Raw genomic sequence first — 26,915 nt, 5'->3', positions numbered from 1 at the left:
CTTTTTTAAATGGTAGGTCCAGAGGCAGAGAAAGTGTCTCTAGAAATGAGAATTTTGAAGCAGCAAGTGTAAAGTTTTAAGAAAAAAGAAAAGGTGAGAAAAGATGCAGAATTAGGGGAAAGTATGAATAACTGACATAACTGACACCTATTTTGAAGTTTACAAAGTGCTTTCAACTAGCACATTCAATTGCCACAACAACTTTGGCCCAATCACAGCCTCCCTGGGCCTCTCTTCCTCCTTTATCAACTGAGGGAGTTGGACTAAGCTGGCCTGTGGGGTCTCTTTCTGCTCTAGAGCCTATGAACCCTGGAAGGCAGGTACTATGAGCACCATCATTCTCATATAAAGAGGAAGAAACTAAAGGTCAGAGGGGATTAACTAATAAGTGCCACTGGTGACATTTGAACCTGGGTCTTCCTGACTCAAAGTCTAGCATTCTATTAACTATGACATGCTGCCTTTTAGAAAGGAAGGGGGGAAAGAGTATGAAGAAGGAAGTCAGTATGAAGGAAAAAAGACAAAAAAAAAAAGAGACAGCAGATACCGCCGGTTTGTAATGTTCACTTTCATAATAACTGACATTTAAAGTCTGTGAAATATTTTCTATGTATTTCTCTCATTTGATCCTCACAACAACACTCCAAGGTGAGCTTCATAGGTATTATCATTCCCATATTGCATATAAGGAAATTGAGGTACCAAGGGGTTAAGTTACTTGCCTGCGCTCATTAGTTTACTGGTAATATAAGGTATATTTGAATATAGATCTTCCTGAATTCTAGTTCATCACTCTATCCATTACCCAGCAGTGTCTCTCCTAAAGGCCAGAGTCATCTTCCAATATCTATTCCATGTTTCACCATGGCATGGAAGTGACCCTGAACTTAGGAACACTACGCCATTCTAGAAGGTCCCACACAAAGCTGGAAGTGCTTCAAGTATCAGCCTAGTAAAGTGAAGTGAGTCCCATTTAAGGCAGGATGAATGGCATCACTCCCATGCCATGGTGAAACATGGAATAAATATTGGCAGAGTATCTCTTTAAGGTAAGATGCTTTATATTGTTCTCACAAAGAATGAAAGCCATTTCTCAAAGAAAGCTCATGTTGGGAGACCCTGATTATTAATTCAACTGGGGTGAACCTCAAGAGATATACGGGTAATCAAATTCCAGGAAGAAAGGCTGATCTGACCTTCATATTAACAGAGTAATTTGATGTGCTATGGAGCCTGTGCTAGGCTAAAGCCAATCAGAGCTGCTGAAAGACTTTAGCAGTCCAAGGCCAAGGACTCTGTTTATTCTCTGCAAAAAATGGAATACTGAAGGAAAAAAATATTAAAATCCAATTAAAAAATACAGTTCCATTCAAGGTAAGAGATGAGTATGAGGTCTCAACTGGGGAATAAAATATGAAAGAGAACTACAGTGAGGAAAACAATGGACAAGAGGATAAATGACCTGCCAGATCCTTTTCATTTAGGAGCAGGAAAGGGTTATTACATCAGGGATAGCCAAAGGTATGCTAGCAGAGTTGTTCAAGAAATCACGAGCATCTACAAAAAGTATGTCTTTTTTATGGTAATTTTTATTTATTTTTTTGTTTTCAACATTTACTTCCACAAGATTTTGAGTTCCAAATTTTCACCATCTTGCCCCTCCCCCCACCCCAAGATGGCATGCATTCTAAATACCCCTTCCCCTAGTCTGCCTTCCCTTCTACCTCTCCCCTCCCCTTCTCTTATCCCCTTCCCCTTCGATTTTCCTGTAGAGCAGGATGGATTTCTGTACCCCATTTCCTGTATTTCTTATTTCCCAGTTGCATGTGAAAACATTACAAAAAGTATTTCTGCTGGAAACTGCAAGGACACAACAGCATATTGTGTATAAAGAGAAGTATGTGTGTGGTCTTCATGTTGTAAAAGGTGCAAACTGTTGAAGAGTATGTTTTCTGTTTTAAAGAAGATAGGCATGGCACATTTGGGCCACCAGAATGAAACTGGAAGAACCACCATGAAACTGTCTCGCTGGGCTGACTATAAGCCTCTTGGAAGACTGGAAGCGCTTGTTTACAATCCAGTCTTTCTACAGTCCCGGCACCTAGCACAGTGCACAGGACAGTCAGTGATTAATAAATGCTTGCTGATCAATTGATTGAACTGGTATTACCTGCAGGCCAGGCTCACAGATAAGGAACCTTCAGGAAGAAATGCAGGGAAATGAAGAAAATGGCTTTAAGGTCATGGGAAAGAAAAGGAGATAAAGCAACTAGATGTGAACAAGACACAGCAAGGAAAAAGAAGGAAAAGATAGGTATTAAAAAAGAAAAGGAGACAAAGAGCTGACCTCCTAAGAGACAGCTGTGTCTGAAGTCTACAGAGGAGGCAAGGGAGTAAGAGAGCAGAAAGCATGCAGAGAAGTGAATGGAAGAAAAGACCAAAGAACATGAGAGTAACAGGATCCCTCTGATTAGAACCCAAGTCCCAGAAGATGGAGGAGTACAGGAAGGGAAAAGAGGAAGAACATGAGTACTCAAAGGGGGGTAAGAGAGGAGGAAGATCAAAGGAAAACTCTGAATCAAACAAAGTTGGGGAAATTACAAATTAAAGTCCCCATGGCTCATTCTTCCCCTCCTAGAGCTGTATTTCACACTGGTATTCCCCAGTCCAAAAACAAAGCATGTCTGCTAACTTTATTGAAATTCTATCATTTTAACCAGGTCATACAATTCCTACATTCACTGCCCCCAATCCCAAAAAGGATAAATAGAGTCTTTTGTGCTGGATTGTTGGTAGAATAACAAAAGTTCTCTCAAAAGTCCTGGGCCTCAGTCTCCTGATACAATCTCCCAAATTAATCCAATTTCTCTGCTTTTTGGAAGGTCACATGATCTCTTCTCCCTGGAATTTGAATTACTGCAAATATGTCCCATGAGGTTCTTATTAAGTTGAATTAATAATCAGAAATCTCCTCTACAATTTCTCTCTTGCTGAGTAATTGTGCTTATCCTTTATAATAAAAATACAGATGATACAAACAGTATTAGAAGGAGAAGGATAGAGGCAGTGTATGGGGAAGGAATCTTAACACAAGAAACAAGACTGCACAAAAAGAGGGAAATCATCCCCAATTATAAAATCACAGAAACCGGTGGACCTCAGAACCCATCCAGTGAAACCCAGACCTTACCCTGAATACTCTCTGCAACATTCCCAACAAATGGCCATCCAGTCTCTGCTTAGAAAACTCCAGTGAGGGGAAACTCACTACCTCCCTGAAGCAGCCCATTCCACTTCTGGACAGGTCTAATTACTAGTTAGTTTTTACTTCAACTAACCTTAAATCTGCCCCTCTGCAGCTTCTGGACAATATTTCTGCTTCTGCCCTCTGATACTGAGCAGAGCAAGACTCATTTCTACTGTTCCTAACTTATATTGTATTTATTTATCCATATTAGTGCTTTATTCCCCCAGGTACTGGCATTTTTTTTAATCTATCTTTGTACCTCAAGCATTTAACAAAGTACCTTGCACTCAGCAGGCACTTAATAAAGGCCTGCTGAACTGAAATGAGTAATTCCATACAACAGCATTTCAAAATCTTTTATATCTCCTCCACACCATCCACTCTCCAAAATAAACAACTGCCAGGCATTGGAAAAACGATCCTTAGTTCTTATGTATGTTGGTCTCCAGGACTTTCACCATGCGGGTCACTCTCTTCTGAACATACTAGGGACCAAAGTCAGTCATAACATACTTATTATCTCTCAGTCTGCATATTCCATTTCTCTTAAAGCAATCCCAAATAATTAGTGCTTTGTGATGCTAACATACCCCATACTGAGTTTGCAGCTACTAAAAACCACTAGATTTTTTTTTCATAAGGATTGTTTTTTAGCCATTACTCTTCCATCCCATACATGTGAAGCTGATTTATTTTGTATTTATTTTATTTTAAGTAGAGTAGGGTTTTCCATTCACCCAAATTAGATTTCATCTTATTTGCTTTAGTCCATCATTAGGACTTGTCAATCTCCTCAATTTTGTGTCATCTGCACACGGAACACTTTTACCTTCTATGGTTTCATCTAAGTCACTATTTTAAAATGTTGAAGAGCACAAAGTCAAGGCCAGATCTGTTAATGCCATCCCTTTAACGACTGCTCATTGGGTCAAGTTATTTAATCAATTCTCATCACTTCTATCAGCCAGCTCTCATCTCTTCATCTTTTCCATAAGGACAGACTATCTAATGTTTTGCCACGAATCACTGAAGTCAAGGAGGTTGCGGTTTAGGGTCTTTCACACCAGTCAAGAGAGACCTTAAAAGATAAAAACAGATAATATTGAAATAACGCCAACATAACCACAAATGATGGAGAAGACGCCTTCAAAGTGAAGGTGTCAAACACTGCTACCTACAACATCTCCAAGTGCCACCCGAAACAGACTGAAATTCGATAAAAATATACTAAAATATAGATAGCGTATTTTAAAGCTCAGTCAGCAGGAGGCATATGGATGGGTTAGGAGCCCCCTTTTCTAAGTCTGAAAGCATTGTTTTTCGGAACTGTCACAAGAGCAAGAAAAGGTACTAGAAGACTGCTAAGGGGCTAGAGGTGAGAACGAAGGTTGTCAGAACTCCCATGAAAAGATGAAGAAGCAAATGATTTAATAACAGAAATCACAATTTGAGGGGGAGAGCAGCATAATTCTGTTGGGGGGGCAAGGGGAAGAGGGTCCAAAGCTCTAATATTTCACATTCTATTAGCTGAATGGAAAATAATATCTGAAGATTGCCTGAGGAAGTCATTGGTGGCTACTGTCAACGGCTCATGAAGGGAAAGAAGTAATGTTTAGCACAATGAAACACATTGTTATTATACATGTATACATGTATTATATATTCATTTATATTTAATTTATGGACATATATATAATATATACTCATTCTTCACCTTTAAAGACAATGCTACAGATAATAACCACAAACATCTGTCTACATGCATAAACCCATGCTGTGTTACATTTATTTCTTCATTTTCATACATGTATATGAGGTGCAGGTTGGAAAATTTATTCTTTAATATCTGTGTAGCCTCAAAAGCTGGTTCCAATTGAAAGCCATCTTTTTAATGTCCACTGAAAGGCATTTATACTGTATTTATGGCCAGAATATAATCATTACCTCCCTATAAAAATGACTCATTAAATAAAAAGCAATTTTCACCCATGAGCTATTAGAATGTATTTGCTTACTTACGGAAATTCACTAGCGTGCTGCTCAAAATTACCTGTATCTCTCAATACAATTATTTGGCCTTCACTCTGTGCTAGTTTTATCAAACCTAAATAAATTACGGACATTTTAAAATGGAAAGAGTCAACTTTACAAGGTGATGGGGTCTCAATTTCCTTATCCATGGGTTAGCCAGGGAGTTGCACAGGTACAAACACATACTTGGGTCACTCATTCATTTAAGTCATTATCAGAGCTGAATTTCTTGAGAAATGTTCCCTTGTTGGAGCAGGAGACAGAAACAAAGACCCAAATATTTTTACCGACTTCCTCCCTCCTCACACCAAATATATCTTCAGATTCCAGAATGGATAATGACACACTCATAGGTGGGTGTGGGATCTGTGTCTATACTGCAAACAATCATTTTCTGACATGTACCCCTTCTTCTGCTACAATTCTGATGAATACTTCTACTTATTAGTCAAGTGGCCCAAATCCAGCTGGTTATCAAAATAAAGTAGTATTTTATGCTTTCAATTGATCTTTTTTTGTTTGTTTTTTTTAATCAAACTTGTCTACCTATTTCAGAGCTAGACGAGACATTCAAGTTCATCTAGTCAAATCCTTTGATTTTACAGATGAGGTAACTGAGGACCAGAGAGGTTGAGTAATTTGCTGAAGTTTATAAAAGCAATAATTTGCAGAGCTGGGATGTTAACTCAAGATTCCCGGATTTTGCCCCAGCACACTGATCCTAGAACTATACTACTTCCTCAATGGGGGGTGGGGAGGGAAGGCTTAATTATATACTCTCTGTAAGATACAGTGAACTGAAGATGCAAAAATTAAATAATACCTGATCCTTACTCTCAGAAAATTTTAAACTCAGAGAGAAAACAGAGGGGCACAAGTAACCATCACATGTATTAGAGTATGATTGGTGTGTAAAAGAGATATATAATGCTATAAGACATTTGAGATAGGGTGGGGTAAGGCCATCTCCAAATGCCAACACTGAGAAGGATATGGGGGAAAAAAAGGCAGAGAACTATCTAAAGATACTGATGTGGATGCAAAAGGGAACTCAGTAACAATCTCTGAGCTTAAAAAGATCTGTACAGAAGATTAAATCAAAGGCAAAAAACTGATAGTAAATATTTTTAAAGAGTAGCTTGGCCCTAGAAGAATGCTGTCAGGAGCATTGGCTAAAGTTCAGAATTAGCTAAGGCTGGCAATGTTTACAATGATAAAATAGGCATTTTAAAGCTTGGGGCAAGAGGAATATCAAACAAAGAAGGGATACTACTGCCCTTCAGAGTAGGTGGAATGATAACAGATGATAGAAATTAGGCAAAATACTCAATGGTTATTTGGCTTCTAGTCACACAGGTAATACATGCCAAAGACACGACTTAGGCCAAAGTCTCTTGAGCATCAAATCCAAGTCTCTTATGCTAACAACACCCTGTCTGCTATTTTTTGTGAAATTGTGGATTCAATATGAGTGAACAGTGTGTAATGGCAGCGGAAGAGATCTGTTATTATTCCAGGTGACATTAAGCAACAGTGTTTAGGGCTGGAGAAGTGATAGTTCTTCTCCGGCCAGACCACATCTAGAATAGTGGTTCTCAAACTTTTTGGAGTTGGGACTCCTTTACACTCTTAAATATTACTGAAGATTCACCCTCTCCTCAAAGAGCTTTCATTTATTTGGGTTATACCTATAGATATTTACCATATTCAAAATTAAAATATCTAATTATTATTATGAAAGGACGAGAGAATATAAAACATATTTTCCATCTACCTAGTTATAAGACTTCCTCAATCAATCCTGGCTCAGAATCCTAACATCTGTGGTACCAGCCTTCCACAGCCTTGGGACAGGACATAGCTATGTTTAACATGGTCTGCCTGGGACCCCAGTGGGAATTCATTTGTGTTTGTGTTTTTTTTCACAGCACTCTATAATTTAATGACAACAAAGGTAGTGCTCCTACTTTAAATGTTTAGGCTTATTTATCTAACTCAAAAACACCACCATAATGCACAGTGAAAACCACTTTGGGAAAAAGAGTGTTTGCATATGCTAATGATTTAATTGGAATAAAATGTGACTAAAAGCTGGGGATGTGTGATAAAAATGCAGCTCCATATTTGTATGAAAAGTACAATGTGAGACAGCAGCTTTGCAGGTCAGTGCACAAAAGAATATGAAATGTTTAGTCACGAAGCCTCAAAAAGAATGGACACAAACATTCATCAAAATGCAACTAGAAAGTACAAATACAAGAACCTCTCTCTTATTTAGTTTTTTGGCAAACAAAATTGTCTACTAGTTGACATTTCTGCATAACTATAACATGGGATAATTGATGCTTATAATAATTGAAATTTATATATTGCTTTAAATTTTGCAGATAAAAAACAGCTCATTTGATTCTTACAATAATCCTATGAGGTAGGTGCTACAGGTATTATTAACTCAATTTATACAATTGAGAGAAGGGAAGTAAGTGATTTTTCCATGGTCACCCAACCAGAATGCACTTACATTAATATTCATTTAGCAAATGAGGAAACTGAGGCTGAGAGAGTGAGGAAGTGACTTGCTCAAAGTTATACAGCAGCAATGCTGAGATTCAAACCCAGGTCTCCTAACTCCCAGTCTAGTGTTCTTCCCCTCCCACCACATGAGGAACAATTGATACGTGGAAGGGGCAGAGCACTGTATATCTTGCAAGGCTGTCATTTGGAAAATGGGATTTGACTTTATTCTGGAGCTCTGGAAGACAGAACCAGAGTCAGTTGAGGAGTTGCATGGGGTGCAAATTGTGGTTCCATTCCAGAAAAAAAAAAAAAAAAACTTTGTAGCTGTTAGAGATTTTAAAGAATGGAATGAGTTTTCTTGTGGGGATGTAAGGTTCCTGTCATTGAAACTGACCCATTAGGTGGGGGGAGGGGCATAAACGAGATCTAAGGTCTCATTTAAGATGCCTACGATTCTGTGGAGGAAAAAGAAAAGAAAAAGTTATTGTGTAATGTTACAATTGTGGAGAAAGGAGAGATTGAGAGTCCATGAGTGACATAGGGGTTATAACCATAGCTTACACATTCTGTTGCTGTTGCTGCTGCTGCTGCTGCTGCTGTTGAATTCAGTTGCTTCAGTCACTGCCCCAACCAGCTGCCCACATATCTCTATAGCAAATTATGAAATTCATTCCTCACAATAGCTACGTGAAGTAGATCCCCATTTCTCAGAGGAGGAAGCTGAGATTCTGAGAATCTAATTGACTTGCCCAAGCTGATAAGTTTTGAGGCTGAAATTTAAATCTGCATATAAGTCCAAGTCTTATTCTCCTACCACATTACCTATCATTCAACATTTATTCTACAAATACTTATCAAAAGCTTATTATATGTGAGGATAAAAAGACTAAAAATTAAACAGTCCCTGCCCTCGAGGAGCTTACAGTCTCTTACAGAGATACAAGCATACAGACAACTAAAAACATGGTCATGAGAGGAAGGGAAAATCACCAAGTGGAAGGGAAGGCACAGATTCTATGAATCTGTGAAGGAGAATAATATTATACAAAGACAGAAAAACAGACTGAAACCAGATTGCAGACAGATTTCAATGCCAGACTACTTTTTTTATCTTATGGACAATAGTCATTGAATGTCATTGTTAAAGAATATGATTTGGCAGTTCCTGAGAATCCCTTCTCCAAAACATGTCTCAGATTCAACTCTTCTCTGTACTTTCCATAAGTCACCCCCGCCTTTCTAATTCCGCATTTAGGGGGTTATGTCCTCAAGGTCTAGGGCAGTTCCTCACACTTAGCAGAAGCTCAATAAATGTTACTTGATCATGTTAATGATACTGAAGAAAGGGAGAGTTTTGTGGTGCAATACTTCAGCACATACAGATTTTGCAATTAGGCGGCTAATGGCTGCAATAAAATCCAGGGCCTGGTCTTTTACTTTTTTTTATTATCCCCCAAAGCTCTAAACACAGTGGCCTGTCCATGGTAGATGCCCAGAGTATATACAAATCTGCTAAGTTAATTTGCAGCAGACTCCAGAAAGGTCTTCCTGCCCCAAGTCTCTGCCACTGTAGTCGTTCCAGGATAATCTTCTCATTTGCAGTTTTTATGGTGTCAGTGCCTATACTGGGATTTACAAAGGCTCAGCCTGAAACAGCCAGCATCTCCCAGAGCTAGGGGAAGCTAATTGTTTCAGTCTCATATAAAGTGCCTCCAGCAACTAGTAATGCCATTTCTCCAAAACTCATTCTCACCCCGGCCCGCCCAAGAAGGAAGTCTCTTTACCATGTCTTATACACGTGTCCTGTTTTCTACATTTGTAAGTAATGCTCTGTCCTGCTTCTTCTCTGACAATCCATACTTAATACCTACTAGGATATGCTATGGGACAGCCAGGTGGCACAGTGGATAGAGTGCCACACCTGCAGTCCCAAAGACCTAGGTTCAAATCTAGCCTTAGACACTTATTAGCTTGTGTGACCCCGGGCAAGTCACTTAACCCTGTCTGCCTCAGTTTCCTCATCTGTAAAATGAGCTAGAGAAGGAAATGGCAAACTACTCCAGTATTTCTACCAAGAAAACTCAAAATGCGGTCACAGAGTCAGATATCACTGAAACAACTGAACAACACAATACTATGCTACATACTCCAAACATTCCTCTAGGAAGACTCCAGCCTTTTATTTTTTCTTTCATTCAGACTTTGTTTAAATACAGGCCACATTACTACAAGGTAATTGATTATTAAAGAAATGTAAGCTTTCCTGTTAGAATTCCCAGTTAGAATTTAAGGTCCTCAAGAGTACAGATTGTTTCATTCTTTCTAATTATCTCCCTAATGCCTAGTATAGTGCATGGCACATGATAGGCACTTTGTAAATGCTTATTAATCAAATGATTGCCCGTTGGTCAATTTCTTGAGGACAGGGGTGTGGTATACAGGAGGGTGCTGGTAAATGTTTAACCATCTGCTCTAGGGGAAAATAAAGTACTATAAGACACTTTTTAAAGGCATATCTGCATTAGCTATCTTATCACAGTGCCTGACACGTAGTAGGTACTTAATAAATGTTCTTCATTAACTGACTTACTGGCTGGCTTTAGAAAGCAGATTTGAGCTGGCTCCAGTACAATCCTAGATGAATCCCACCTTATTGCCAGACCCCACCTATTAGGAAGTAATTTATACACTTAAATGATTAGACTAATCATGGTAACAGCTCATTTTATAAAGTGCTTTTCTCACTTAAAAAAAAAAAAAGGTGGTGTAAATAGTGTGAGTATTATTTTCCCCATTTTACAGATGAGGGAATACAGATTTAAAAGGGACCCTAAGAGACATGCCCAGTCTCAAAGTAAGGACAGAAACTCGGGTTTTCTGACTCAAAGACAAGGATACCATCCTCCCTCTTAGCAGCTTAATAAATACCTGATGAAGTAATGGTTTTTTTTTTTTTAGAAAAAGGTTTTTAGAAACCCAGGAGTTATTCTGCAAAGTGATGATGATAACAAGTCATCTGTAAGCAGATGGAAAAACAGCAAAGAAGCAGATGGAGAAAGGGGTGACATTTTTTAAAAATGAAAATGTGCTTGAGTAATATATATTTGCAGCAATAGCCTATGTTTATATCAACCTTTAAATCAGTATGTCACAGATCTACATTTTTATCATGGTGGAAACTCCCACCTCTAACTTAGTAGATAACCTCTGAGTGGGTCCCGGTGCTAGTGTCAGAGGCAAAATTTGAACCCATCTTCCTGATTCCAGGTCCAATATTCTATCTTCAATGCCAAACCATCTCTCTTACAGGTGACAAGTTTCCAAAATGTTTTTCCTCATCACAACACTATAACATAGGCTCACAAGATGATAGATTTAGAGATGAAGGCCTATGAGGCCATCAGAGAATATAACTGACCTGCCCATGGTTAGTTACACAGCTAGTGTCTCAGGCAGGTTCCAAGCTTAAGTCTTCCTGAATTCTAAGTACCACATTTTCTCTATTATGTCACCTTGATGGTGTGGTTACTCTTATCCCCACTTTCTAGATGAAAAAAACTGAGGCACATAGTAGTTAAGTGACTTTCTCACAGTCACAGAGCTAGCAAGCAGCTGTGTTAATGCACATAGATTCAGGTTTCCCGACTATGAGGCCAGGGACCTCTCTAAATCACATTCTCTCTTATAGCTCTTTGAGGTCAATGCTGTTTCCTTTATGTATTACACTATAATTAAATTCATCTTGTATATGTATGTGTGCATTCATATCCCCCAAATTTTCATCTTAATTCCATAGATTTTTTTGTGGTTTGTTTTTTTTTTCTTTTTTTTCCTTTTTTTTTTCAGTTGAGACATTTCCCATTCAATGTACAATATTTAGGAAGGCATTATTCTCACCAGAATGTTGACTTCAAAAAAAAGAAAAGAAAGAAAATTGAGCCATACATTAACTATGTTATGCAAATGAAAGTCAGCTGCTCTGTGAATTTAATCACAGAAAGTGACCATAGAGTGGGTAATAAAATCTACACAGTCCGATAGGAAAACGAGGAGAATCCTATTATATCCAATAATTCAAACACCAGCACCCAGAATTTAATATAAATTGAATTGAATCCTACACACAACTCTTTGCAGATTTTGTCTGTCGATAAGACACACTTTCATAAAACCCAGCAAGCTAAAAATACAGACTGAAGCCCATTTTCATTTTCATTTCATTCTCTTTTCAATGAAACACTGCAATGGTAGTAACACCACATAAATATTTATCAAACTCCATAACTCTTCGTACTGCAATGCTAAATGAAAGTATCCTTCAACCTGCATGCAAAAATCCCACATAACAGTTTCACAAAACTAAAATGAGATTCAAGTCACTTGAAAGAATAGAAAAATACATTTAATAAATGTATACATATATGTGGATGGGTATTTGAATTTTACTGCCTTCCTGTGCATCCTAGAGTTCATTCATCCCTACAGACTCATTCATTCATTCACTCTCTAAGTAAAAACTCATTAAGCAACTACTATGTGCAACAAACTGGGTTGTATGCTGAGAAATAAAGAAATGAGACTAGGAAGTAATCCCTACCTTCAGAAAGCTTATATTTTGGTAGGGCACATGAGACGTGTATACTGATAAATATAATACAAATTAGAGTTTGAGTCATGTATGAGAGGAAAACCAGCATATTGTTAGGTTTGTGGTCACCACTTATCACAATTTCCAAATGTCACTGAATATTTACGATGTCAAAAAAAAGATCCAAAAGCAGTTGTGATTGATGATGTTTACATGGCAACTTTATAACTGAGCATAAAACTTTATATGTTTATAAACATAAGGGACCCTAAAGACCAGAGGAGATAAGATAAGCCAATCTTTTTTAAATGTTAAGAACTATTTCCTATTTCAGACAGAAAGACCACACATAGAGAAAAGGCCATGAAACTCTCCAAACTGTATAGAGAAAAGGCCATGAAACTTTCCAAACTGTTGAATTACCCCATTATTAGGATTATTTAATTAAGGTTGTCTTTATTTTTTTATCACTGACTACTTACAATATGAAGAGAGAGCTTGATACACAATGCAGATGTTATTACAGATTCTAACCAACAGGTTTTACATTAAAACCCAAACTGCTTCCAACCAACAGCTCAGAAAAGGTCAAGAAGAAGGCACCTGATGAAAGGAGTAATAAAAACATGCTATTCACTCTTTCCCAGAAACATCTAATCCTTTTCCCCACCTGACTTATACGACAACTACTAAGTTCATCTAAATGTAATACAATGTTTGAGGCTCCTCGGGGAAACATTATTTTCATTCTGGAATAATTAGGGGAGAGAAGTCTAGAGTGAAGGTTAAAAATCCACAGCCATGGAAAGTCCCTGCTGTCATTGGCTCATAATTCCATTCCCTTCGGTTTGGTCTGGACCCAAATGGAAATTTTAGGGGCAAGTCTGGGCCAGAATTCAATGAGCCTCTTTTGAGTTTGGTGCGTTGGGGTAAAAATGTCACTTTTTAAAACGAATGGTATGGGGGAGGGAAGTCATTCAAGCTGGGCTTCTCATAAATAACTCTGAAACTGCCAACCGCCATCTGTCTTCCTCCTTGACTCATCACTGAGGAGTACCAAAGAAGTTTGCGTGAATATAACTAAGGAGAGCAGGAGTCACAAATCATATGAAATGTGAAGTCTGGTGCCTCAGCACATGAGGGGAAGGAGATTTTTATTGCATTACATTAGGCAATGGATTGGATGCTACAAGAGTTAACTTTGACTTCCTCATACCGAAACTGGTGCCTTCATCCTTAACAAAACTCAGGGACTATAGTCATCACCCTTGTCTCTTCCCTGATTGTCATTCATTCACTCACCAAACTTCCCCCAAAGCACCCTCCACCCCCCCTTCCCCAATCTACTGTGCTAGGTACTGAGAGCAGTACAAAGAGCCAACCACCCCAGTAGGAGAGAGAAGCTATATACAGAGAAATTTAATAGAATTTCATAAAATCCTTGAGGGCAAGAACTAGTTTTGCACAATGGTTTACACAAGGTAGGTGCTTAATAAATGCATAATGAATTCAGTTGAGTAGCTATAATACAAGATACACATTTGTAAGAGTTTGGCGTGCCCAGAAGAGAGATCATTTCTGGTTAGATGATCAACAAAAACTCACATGGCTTTTTCCCCCTCACATTAGCCTTGAGAACAGGGACTTTTTTGCCTATCTTTGTATCCCTAGTGCTTTAGCCCAGTGCCTGACACATAGCAATGTTTGCTAACAAAAATGCTCATTATTTTCGGGAGGACGTGGCATTTGGGAAGTGACTAGAATAGAATGAACATGGGAGGGAGAGGAGGAGGAGAAGGCTACTAGGGACATAAGGAAAAGCTGGAACAAACACAGAAGCCCAGGGAGACTTTTGGATAACAACAAGTGGTACAGACTGGGCAGAACACAGGGCTCATAAATCAGAGCAGTATGAGATAAGTGGGGGAGGGAGGATGGGAACAAATTGTGGATGGCTCTAATACTAAGCTAAAGATCATGCTTTTTCCTACTGGAAACTCACCCTGAAGGCACCGAAGTTTTTGCAGAAAGCAATGAGGGGATTCAAGCTATGCCTGAGGAGAGACCAATGAAATCTAACAGGAAGAGCACCACACTGGGAGTCAGGACACCTGGGTCCTAGTTCTGGCTGTTATTTCTTTGTTATGTCACCTTGGGCAGAGCCCTTCAACCATGACCTTCTGTTTCCTCATCTGAAATATAAATGGTTTGGCCTAATTCAGGGGTTCTTATACTGGGATTCACTGACTACCCCCTTTCATAAGGGATCCATGAGGATTCATGGATACATTTCATGGGGTCCATGAACTTGAATGAGGAGGGAATAATTACTCCCTAACCTTTAATTTCCTTTATAGTCCTATGAATTTTATTTTATGCATTTAAAACATTTTTCTAAGGAGTCCATGAACTTCACCAGACAGACAGAGGTTAGGAATCCCTATCCCAGATGAACATTAGATGCTACTCAGAACCAAAATACTGTAATTACAGAGGAATCTGGCGTCAACAAGAAAGATGAAGTAGAGTCAGTAGGCAAGGCAACCACTTAAGAAATTTTTATTGCAAAAGCAACAAGATCTGAACTAGCCCTGTGATAATGAGATCACAAAGAATATATAATAGTACCTCCAAAAAGGTATTTCTCTGAGTCTTTAACCTGTGAATGAACACCAAAGCTATGCCGATGGAGACAGGACAAGCGCTGGCGGGTTCTACCTAGGTGGAACGGCTTTCCGCTATTATGTCACAGTCTACCAGAAGCTTACGTCTGCCATGGGTGCCAGGAGAATGGCTATCGGATAATAAACAATTTAGTCACAGCAATCCATGAAGCACAAATTCATAAATATGGATGTGTACGTCTGTGTGTGCATATATGTGTATATATATACGTATATATACACATAAATATTTATGTATATATTTATGCATATTTGTATAGAATGTGTGTATAGAATGACCCTGACTCCTGCATGGTCCCCTTCTTCACTCATGATGGAGAGAAGGTGGTAGACCAGGGATAGATAATGCTTAGATAAGATTTATCCAGGATGAGGTACATGAGGTGTAATCTTCACTGGAAGATGTAACTATACCAATGAGAACACAGTTAGTTGTATTGAAGCAGGGAAGTATATGAAATTATTAGGCTCCCCCCCCATTATCATCACCACCATTTCTAAGTGGGGACAAACTGTCTTCTGCTGACATGGCAGAAATGGAAAAAGGCTTTCTGCTGAGTAGATCTAGCCCTGAGACTGTAGAAGTTTGGAAAACACGGACTGGAGAAGCTGAAGCCCTATTCATTTCCATTTCCTCCTTTCCTCCCTTTAAAAGCCAAAAAAAATTGGAGGATTTCTGGTAACACTGTTATAAAAATTCACATAGAAATACATTAGACTCAAAATTTGTCATCAAGAATGAGCACAGCATTTGTGGAGATGAGCTATACCACTACAACCTCAAATATGTAGCTACTACAAACAATACTCATCATTATGCACAATGCATACAGAGATGCCCAATGCCTCCTAACCCACCAAATAGCCCCAAATGGGAGGGCACTCTTGATTTCTGGTGATATTGCTGTCAAGGTAAATACATGTCTTTCTTTATTCCCTCTCTCTTTCCCTCTTCTCTCTTCCCCTTTTTGCTTCCCCTGCACTGCTATGATTTCATTGGCATGGAAATTCCTGGTGTGAAAATTACCTCCATCAGAGCACATCAGCAATCCTTCTGTAATTTGAGTCTTAGAGAATTGCCTTGTGCAATGAGAGGTTAAGTGAATTGCCATGATCACAAATCCAGAATTTGTCAGAGGCAGAATTTAAGGCTATACCACAATGGCTCTCTATTTTAAAAGCCAAATTTGTTAAATCTGAGGGTTCTGTTGTTAAAACTTTCTATGTAAAAATACTCAATCTGCTATATGTTAAAGTTCAGAGATATCATTAGGGAATAACGATTCTGATTTGGTGTTACACAGCATTTGAGATAATATATTCATTTGTTGGGGGAAGCTAGGTGGTGCAGTGGTTAGAGTGCAGGACCTAGAGTCAGGAAAACTCATCTCCCTGAGCTCAAATCTGATGCCAGATGCTTACTAGCTGTGTGACCCTGGGCAAGTCACTTAATGCTGTTTTTCCATTTGCCTCAGTTTCCTCATCTATAAAATGAGCTGGAGAAAGAAATGTCATCCTACTCCCATGTCTTTGCCAAGAAAACCTCAAATGGGGTCATAGAGTACCAGACATGACTGAACAGCAACAAATCGATTTGTAAAAACGTTTTATAAAAAAGTGACAAGGAGTCCTCCAAGAAGTCACTCAAATACATGATTTTGTCAATGGGATAGGTTTTTGGTAGTAGGGTCAGTCTTTAATGACACAGCACACTACAAGGAAAAAAGGCCTTTCTTACCACAAAGGGAAATTGTCTATTATTATAAAAGATTTAAAAGTACTTTTATATTGTAAAATTATGATAGAATTCCAGAAGGTTACTACTCTGATGGAACCTACAAGATGATTCATTAAAGGGAACCTAGAGAATAGCTGCTCACAAGATAACAGCTCATGCATATAGCACTTCATAGTTACAAAATGTTTTGCATAGGTTACCTAATTAGATCTACAGGACAGTGGGGGTTTAGGGAGAGAAATAAGTATTGTCCCTATTTTACACATTCAAGAACTGAGGCTCTGAGGAGTGAATGACCCTTGTCTTCTAGCTTAACTGAAAATACGCAAATGATAATCCACTCTTACAGCCAGAATCTGGACATCTATAGACTTCATAAAAACCCTCTAACTAGAAACAGGAATTAAGTAGGAATCCTAGCTAGGGATTCAGGGTTCAAAACAAAGAGAAGCAATCTCTTTCTGGTAGTGCAAAGGTGTTGAGGAAACGTAACTCTTGGGACAGGGGTGCCATTAAGTCACTTCTGAAGGTCAGAAGGGGAGCTAGGTGCTAACCTGCTATAAAGAGATGAGAAGGCTGACCACACTATGATCTTTGTGTTTTATAAACATGGCCATCCGTATTTTATTGCTATTTTTTGTGTTTTCTTCAGATTTATTTGTCTTACTAAAAGGAGATTTGTCTTCCTTAAAGGAAATAAGTTTGTGCTCGCTTAGGCAAGAAGAAATGGGGGGTATATGGATCACCCTGAAGGTTTAGCTGGGGGGCAACCATGGCCACGTAAGCCACAGGCCCCTCTGAGAACAGTTTTCAGGATTCTGAGGCTGTTCTAATTCAATATTTTAACAGATTCATGACCTCCCGAGGCGACAACTTCCTCCCACCTTTTCCATATCTTCTCATCCTATGCAATTTTCATCAATATCCCATCAGAATCAGAGTAATTAGTCAGTCAGTCAATAGACATATATTAAGTATTTACTATGCATGGGTCTGGCTCCGTGTTAAGCACTGATACTTCAGAGGGAGAACATTCACAAGAGCAAAGGCAAATAGGTAGAAACATAATGAAAGTTTTCAGTGAATGGAAAGAGTATAATTTAATTGAAAACAGAGAAGAATTTCCCCTAACAATACACATAATTTCTTTGTTTATCTAGTCCTAACCTCTCTCCTGACTTCCAGTTTCACATCACCAACCTGCCTAATGGCTGTCTCAAAATGGATGTCCTAAAGACATCTCAAACTCAACATATACAAAATGGAATTCATTATCTTCCTCCCTTCCCCCCTCTTCTGAATTTCTCTATTACTGATGAGAGCACTACTCTCATCATTGGGAGACCCCCAATCATCTAGGCTCAAACCTTTGGGGTTATCCTTACCTGTTCAACTGTTCACCCAAATTCAGAGACATATTATCACATGTTTATGTATACATACATACATATATATACACACATATATATACATATAAACCTCTGAGTTGTGAAGGATATATATTAGTGTTGCAGCATACATTAAGAATGAAATCTCTGTAGGAAAAAAAAATTGATTAAGTTGCATCTTCCAGACTAGTGATTTAAATCATAATCAAATGCACTCTAGTTGGAGCTCTAGTTAATCCATTTAAAATGCATACTATTAAACATTTATTAAGTGTCTGTTTACAGTAAAAAATTTCAAGGTATAGCTCTTTTTCCTGAGTTCCTAGTAAAAGCAAAACTATAACATATGGGGAAAAAATTTAAAAAAAGAACTGACCAATGCAAATGTAGTGTAACAGATAACTACATCATGATTGCTCTCATTTCTAGTCCTTAATGGAGCAACAAGAAGGTATTTTTGTCTGAAGAAGAGCGTTAGAAAATGACCACCAATTAAGACTAGAGAATTAGGTAGATTTTTGAGACGGAAAAAGGGGAAGAGGTTTGCTTTAAAAGATAGCAGACAAAGAAAGAAATAGTACCTTACATAAAAGCAATAATCTGGGACACATTTTATTCTGGGTCCCCAACTAAATTTAGGGACAAGGATCAAATCTCTTGACAGCTGAACTCAATCATTGGTTAGCAACATAAACCCAAATGAGGTTGGGTCACTCTGTCTTAAAAGGCCCAGAGAAATCCAGTGTGTCCTTTGAGGAAAGACTCATTAACTGCAGAAAGAATAAACAGCCTGGTGCCTCAAATGCAATTCAAACTGTGACTTTTAGCACTTCACCAGAGCAAAGGGCTGATGAATCATTCAATAGCGCTTAAGCTATTGCTAACCCAACAGCATCATGCTAATGACTTCTCATGTTGGACAACTGATTGCCAAACTTATCCTCAACACTGCCTCAAGTTGGCAAGAATCCAAGCAATCATTCTGAGTCAGCTTCCAGGGGCTTATAGGTTGCTAATTAGCTAGATTCTTGCAGAGGTGAGAGGGGAAGCAGCAACGTGGTTGTGAATGTTATTATATAGACAATCTAATCTTCAGGAAAGATTTCAACACCCAAATCAAAATCTCTATTTCTTACAAGTAGAAGGAGAAAGTGATATTAATAAGACAAAAAGGCTATATACAATGAGGGAAAGAACAGAATAAGTCCCATGATTTTAAAAAGTTAAAAGTCTCTTATAAACAGCTGATTAACTAAAAACTTATGGAAAGAGCCCGTGATCAATAGAATGTAAGCTTCTTGAGGGCAGATAATGGTTTGGGTTTTGTTTGTCTTTCTATCCCTCCACATCTAGCATTAAATACTAGAGATGATGGAAGGAAGGAAGGGAGGGATGGAGGAAGAGAGACAGGCAAAGATAGAAATATAGATAGATAAATAGATATAGATATATGATGGATGCATAGATATAGACATACAGATAGATAGATAGACAGACAGATAGATAGATAGATAGACAGACAGATAGACATAAAGAATTTATTGCTTACTATGTATACTAGGTCCTGTGTTAATATCCTAGAATAAAAATACAAGCGAAAAAGACTACTACCCTTGAGGAGCTTACCAATCAAATACACTGGCACATAGTAGGCATTTAATAAATGGTTCTCAGATTTGTTGATCTCAGAAGACCTAGTTTCTGGTCCCACGTTTATGACTTCCTAGTTCTGTGACAGTGTGTAGATCACTTCCCTCTCTGAGCCCATTTCCCTCCCCATCATTTGTAAAATGAAGATAATAATAGCAGTGGTCTTGCCTGTACTTCAAAAAATTATTTGGAGAATGAATGAGATAACGTGCATGAAAGAGCTCAGAAAACTGTGGAGCTCTTCATATATGCAAGATAATGGAAGTACTGTAATTAATATTGTTAGTAGTGTCAAATACATTTCTATAGCCTAGAACTCAACTGAGGAAATCAGGGGAATGGGAGTGGTGGTGGGTGTTGTGAACAGAGAAAAGATGGTTATTTATTTTTTAAACATAAATGAAAGCCATAATACCCTCAGAGCCAAAAATTAAAAGGGTAGCTTTTCAATTCATGTAATTTGTAATTATATACGCATTTTACATTCCAACACTTGGGATGAGAAAGAAAAAATATTATTTATACACACACACAGACACATACACATACACAAATGATGAAAATCTAGCCCCTTCTCACCTAATTATTCCAACACCTTTTTTCCCATTAAAATGACAGAAGATGGAATTTCTTTAAAAAAAAAACACAACAAAATAAATTTTCTTGTGGCTTGATGTAGTTTTATAGATAGAGCTGGCAAGAGGATGGGGCTAGCAAGTGCTGGACATTCCCCTTTATGCTCACCCAAGTCCAGGGTCTTCTACTACAGTAACCTTATAGGCTCTACAACCAAAAAGCAGCTGAAACACATCATCAGGTCTATCCCTGTAGTAGCTTCTGCTAGCGTGGCCAGGAAGTTCACATGTAATAATAGCTGGCATTTATATAGCTTTCCAATATTTGCACAGAGCTTTATAAATATTATCTCATTTTATCCTCACAACAACCCTAAGAGGTAGGTGCTATTATAAGACCCATTTTTCAGATGAGGAAACTGATCTACCCAGGATCATACAGCTAGTAAGTATACCAGGCAAAAACTGAACTCAGTCTTCCTGACTCCAAGGACTCATGGTGCCAGCTTCACCAACAGGCTGCCTGATGTGCTAGACTATTTTTTTCATTTCCAGGGTTCAACTATATTTTCCTCATGTGCTACAAATCAATCATTCATTTATTCAATCAATCAGTCCACAAGAGGTTATTAAACTCTTATCACGTACTAGATACTTTGCTAAACACTTTTACCGAAAAACAGTAAAAATACCGTCCCTGTCCTCAAGGAAGTCATTCTGTTGGAGGAGACAACATGGAAGTAACAATAATAAGACACAGACAGAGTAGACAAAGCACAGTCTTAGAGGGAAGACACCAGAAGCAGTAAGGGGACCGAGGCAGGATTCTTGCAGAAGGTAAGATTTGAGCTGATTGCTAAAAGTAGCCAGAGAAACTTAAGAGATAGAGGTAAGGAGGGAGGACAGTCTAAGCATGGAGGACAGCCAGGTCACAACGCAACTGTGCCCTAACACATCAATGAATAACATACAATAAAATTTGCTTGATTTCAGGCTTCAATGTACTACATAATTATTTTAATCATCTGCTTCATTTTGGCTATGAAAACATAGGTTCATTGATTTATTCTCAGCTAACACGGCCTTAGAGGATATCGAATACAACCCTCTCATTTTATGGATGAGGAAACTGAAGCACAGAGAGGTTGTGACTTACCCAGGGTCACATAGCTAGTGAGCATCTGAAGCAAGATTCAAAATCAAGTCTGCTTGACTCCAATTTCATGATTTTATCCAGTATCGTCTACACCTAGGAAATTGTTACTTGGAATTGGAGGCCAAACCTAAAATTTAAGTATTTCATAGGTATTCCTTTTTGAATATGTTGGTTAGTTCTGCGGAACTGGCATTTCCTCCCTCCATTTTCTTCTTTATTATAAGAGAAGGCAGGAGGAGAGAGAGGCAGAGAAGAAAAGGAGGAATACATTGGGAAATGTTGTTGATATAAAAACAAAAGATGTAAATAAAATTTATTTTTAAAATATATTAACATGAAGTTGCTGTTCGGTGGGCAAAAGATGATACATTATCTACTCCAAAGGTATATACTTTTAGAATACTTCCCCTTAATAAGAATAGAGCCTAGACCTGTGATTTTATTACTACAGGAAGTTCCCAGGTAAAGACGCTAAATTTCCTCTACCAACACAAGTCAGTACTTTCTCTGCAAGTCATATTCATAAAGAGGTGTCCAGAGCACTGAGGTTAAGTGACTTGCCCAAGGTCATACGGCCAGTCTGGACCTGAACTTAAGTCTTCCAGGCAATGAGGCTAGCTGTCCAGTATACTAAGCTACCTCTTACCCTTTCTAATTTAAGTACTAAAATCTCTCCCTTTCATATTTCATTTGTGCTAGTAATATTAATGATTATTATAACACTTAGAATTTAAAGAATGGTCGTCAAAATTCCCTGGGCATCCACTGGGTATAAGATACTGTGTTTTGTTTCAAGGACTTTGTAGAGTACCAAGATGACAAAGCTGACCTTAAGAAACTTACAATCTGGAGGAGATGATCAGTTAGATACGCACTATTATCAGAGGAAAAATTAGATTTATGTATGTGAATATATACATGTTTATACATTTATACTTGACACAGAAAAATACACGAATACAAACACAATACCATGCATCTATGGAAGGCTGAACAGGTTACAATGGAGCCACTATAGTAGAGGAGAGGAATCATACCTGCTCATCTTTAAAAAATGCATTTCTTATAGAAAATTAATTTGAATAGCAAAACTTAAATCATCCGACTTCATACCAATCTATGTATGCAAATACACACACACACACACACACACACACACACACACACACACACGATTAAGACCAGGTTATCTCGGAGCATGCTGAATGTCAGTACTTATTGTTTAAAGCTGTAACAGGCCCATGAAAAATGATAGAAACCAAACAATTGATTCAATATCATTACAGAAAAAAGCACCATGGCAAAAGGAAGAAGTAGGATATGAAATCCATTTGAGAATCCATTTCACACTTCTAATTTAAAGCCAATTCTGCCATAATTTACTTTACTGGGTCCCTATATTTTCATGAGGGTCAAGAGTGCAATCAACAGAGGTGATAATAGTTATTTGCAGCTATCAAAAGATAAAGTGACAGCAGTAACTGAGCCAGTGACTAATAAAAATCCTGGGGCACCCACTGAAAACTGAATTACTAAATCAAAAAGCCCTCTCCCTTAGCCCCCATGTGAATGTTATAACAAAAGCTTTTAACGTATGTCAACTTGGCATCAAATGCATGTTTCCAATTTAACTGAGTTCTGTAAAATGAAGTTGGATTCACTGGTGCATAAACCCATCATTTTGCTTCTCCACGAACATTTATAGAAGGTAAAGCAATCACTTTCGCCTTTATGTTAAAACTTACCACTTTCGTCATCTATGTTAAACCTTCCGAGACCACTGCCATCCCTGATAGAATACTGGATCTCCCCATCCCTTCCAGAATCCTCATCTCTCGCGGTCACCTGCAGCACACTTGTTCCAATACGAGAGTTTTCCTTTACCGATCCAACAACAGCAAAATCTGGGAAATAGGGAGTGTGAAGGTTTTCATTGACATCCACCACTTCCACCTCCACGAAGGAAACAGATGACAACGATACTGGGCGCCCTTTGTCTTTTGCACGGACAGTGAGGTTGTAGAATTGCTGTTTCTCATAATCAAGCTCTCTGCTCAAACGAATGGCACCACTGGCCTTATCAATTTCAAATCTGCCATTGTAGTCATTCACCAAAGAATAACGAACTTGACCTCCCAAGCCAAGGTCTGGATCGTGGGTTTCCAACCATGCAATGACCGTGCCAACCGGAAGATCTTCAAGGACCTTCACGCTGTAGCTAGTAGGTATAAAAGTAGGGGAGCAATCATTGACATCATCCAAGAAAACCTTAAGAGTAACCACAGAAAACTGTTGCTGGCCATTCTCAGATTTGTCCCTGGCCTCTATTTTTAAAGAGTAGTTTGCTTTGGATTCCCGGTCCAGTTGATCAGCTACATAAACTATCCCAGTTGAACTGTTGATGGAAAATTGCTGTGCATCTGTTAATACCGAGTAAGTCACTTCACCATTAGATCCCAAGTCTTTATCCTTGGCTTCAACTTGAATGATCTCAGTACCAATACTTGAACTTTCTAGAATATTAACAGAGTAACTCTCCTGCAAGAAAATGGGCCTGTTGTCATTGGCGTCCTCCACGTTAACAGTCAGTAACCTCCATGAGGATTTCTGGGGCTTCCCTAAATCATAAATTGTAATGTTAAGAAGGTAGAGGTCTGTTTGTTCTCTGTCCATTGGCATCAGAACTTTAAGCTGACCTGTTTCCATGTCAATGTTGAAGCAACTATCTGTATTACCATCAGAGATTGTGAAAACCACCTTTCCATTGAAGCCAGAGTCTGCATCAAAGGCTTTTATTTTCAAGATGTTAGCACCAACTGGCAGGTCCTCCTTGACAGCAATATCAGACGGAAATGATTTGTCAAAATGAGGTCCCTGCCTATTAACAGAATAAAAGTCAAAAAACCCATCTTCCGAATTCAGCTTCCCATTAGCTTTCGCTTTGATGAGGAGTTTCTCTGCTAACTTCTGCGCCACTCGAGTTTCTCTACAACTGAAGCTTTTAGAAGACACCTTTCCCTGTAAGACTGAAATGTTAACAAACATGGCATCTGCAAAATTCTCCCCATCAGTGGCTGTGATCCTGAGGCCAAAGTTACCATTCTTCACACCAGAATTAATCAAGGATTGTTTAAGTTGTAAGACACCTGAGTCAGGATTTAAATAAAAAAAACCAAGTTCATTTCCAGAGATGATTTTGTACTTTACCAGTTCCAGTTCATCAATATCTATTGCTGACACAGCGGTAATGTGTCCCCCAACAGGGAAGTCATATGAAATGACTCCCTGGCAGGCCACTTTTTCAAACAAGGGTTTGTTGTCATTGACATTTCCTATGCGAATGGTCACATTGACCTCACTTTCATGTCGATAAGGTGAACCCCAGTCAGAGGCCCTCACAATGAACCTGTAATTTTCTGGAGAGGATTCAAAATCCAGTTCCTCAGTGGTACAAATAATACCTGTAAACTGGTTAATGGAAAATGGTAATGCACTGAGGCTGGCAATACTGTAAGTGATATACCCATTCTCTCCCTTGTCCTTATCAGAAGCAGAAACGGACAACACGCTTGTACCCACAGGCACACTCTCATTAACAAAAGCTTCATAGGATGACTGCTGGAATTCAGGAGTATGATCATTGGCATCTTCTAAGCTGACGGTGACTTGTGCTTTCAAATCACCTTCTTTGTTTGACACCCCTAGCTCATAAACTTCTTTCTTGATGACATCCAGGGGCTGCGCTGTGACTATTAGACCAGACCTTGGATTAATCTTAAAATACTCTGCATCTTCACCAGGAGATATTCTGTATTCCACCCCTGGTGGCTCTGGGCTCAGTTTAACAATGGCAACCACAACTCCAGGAGGTGAAAATTCACTAACGGTGACATTGTAGGTTTCCTTCTCGAATCTGAAGGGGATGTTATCTCTCTGGGGATTGGCAATATGGACTACTTTTACTGCTGAAAACTTCTGCGGAGAACCCTTGTCCTTTGCTTGAAGAGTGAGATTGTAGCCATAGGGAAAGCCCTGCCAGTCAATTGACTTCCGCTCCTTAATTTTGTACTCATTCATCCATTTCCCTTCCTTCACTAAGACAAACTGTTCCAAAGGATCTCCAGCCACAATGGAAATTGATTCAATCTCTCCATTTGCACCCTCATCTAGGTCATCAACATTAACCACTGCATAAGTGGGTTCCTTGTCCAATGGGAAGGGGGTGTGTGTGACCACACTGATAGTTGGTGCATGTTCATTGATCCGTTCAATATGAACATAAAGCTTTGCTGTGCTGCTGACACCATTGTTACCATAAAGTTTCATTCCCCGGTCCACTGCCAAAACTTCAAGGTCATACCTGTTCTTCTCATCATAGTTTAATCTCCCACTTAGAGAGATTACACCACTTGTAGGGTGAACAGAAAAGAGGTCAACTTTGTTTTTAAAGTAATAGTAGAATTCACCATTAGAACCGATGTCAGCATCGGTAGCTGTTACCTGGGCGATGCTAGTCCTTAAAGGTGTGCTTTCTGCTATTGTAACAGAGTATGTTGTTGGTGAAAACAAAGGTCTCAAATCATTCATATCCAAAACCTGTATATTCACTTTGGTCCATGCTTCTAGATCCTCTCCTCTGACAGAACCTTTTACAATCAATAAATAATTGTCCTGTATTTCTCTATTCAGTATGGCAGAATTCCCACCTTTAGTTCTTATTCTGAGGAAGCAGAAGTCTGCAATGATGACTTCTTCTGCTTTGAAGAAGCCTTCTTCATCCCCAGACACTATTCTGTATTTGATGTCCCAGGAAAGATCTGACAGGATGACACCCATTCTGCTCTGGCTGTTGACGTAGGTCCTTGCTGCTGAGTTCTCATACACTGTAACATTATAAATGGAATGTGTAAAGTGGAAGCCCAGGGGTCCTGTTCCTGGGAGACCTTGGGAGACACTGGCCAAAAGCTTGAGAAGCAGGAGTACGAGGCAGGAGGGAGGAGGTCCTGTGCCCGTACAGCAGCCCATAGTTACATCCATCACATCATTCTTTCATCCTGGGGGGAAAAGACAGAGAAAAATAAATGAATCTAAAAGGAAATCAGCAAGAGGAGAACATCATAGGTGTGTTTGTGTGTATATGTATATGTGTATGTGCTGAGAAGTGATGTGTTTTATTATATGTCCAATACAGTAAAACATGAGTACATATCAAATATTTGGAAATCTAACAAGATTGCAAGTAATTCAAAATATACTAAGTCCATAAAGAGATGCTATGCTACCAGCATTTTACCCCTTCTTTTCTGATTGATAGTGTTTATTTTTAAATAGCAACGTTCAT

At 38.7% G+C, this 26,915-nt stretch overlaps 1 protein-coding gene across 2 annotated transcripts in view; it reads right to left on the bottom strand.

Annotated features, from left to right (window-relative positions):
- FAT3 (FAT atypical cadherin 3) overlaps nucleotides 1–26,611 on the bottom strand; it is a 544,819-nt gene extending 518,208 nt beyond the window's left edge. For both annotated transcript variants that reach the window (XM_027849349.1, XM_027849350.1), the window contains exon 1: nucleotides 23,320–26,611. In XM_027849349.1, the coding sequence (XP_027705150.1) occupies nucleotides 23,320–26,611 (3,292 nt within the window). The remainder of the gene's footprint in view (nucleotides 1–23,319) is intronic.
- Nucleotides 26,612–26,915: the final 304 nt, after the last annotated feature.

Source organism: Vombatus ursinus, unplaced genomic scaffold (assembly GCF_900497805.2).
Source record: "Vombatus ursinus unplaced genomic scaffold, bare-nosed wombat genome assembly UNPS02007344.1, whole genome shotgun sequence".
In the NCBI taxonomy this organism is placed as follows: domain Eukaryota; kingdom Metazoa; phylum Chordata; class Mammalia; order Diprotodontia; family Vombatidae; genus Vombatus; species Vombatus ursinus.
This window is presented reverse-complemented; position numbering and strand designations above follow the sequence as displayed.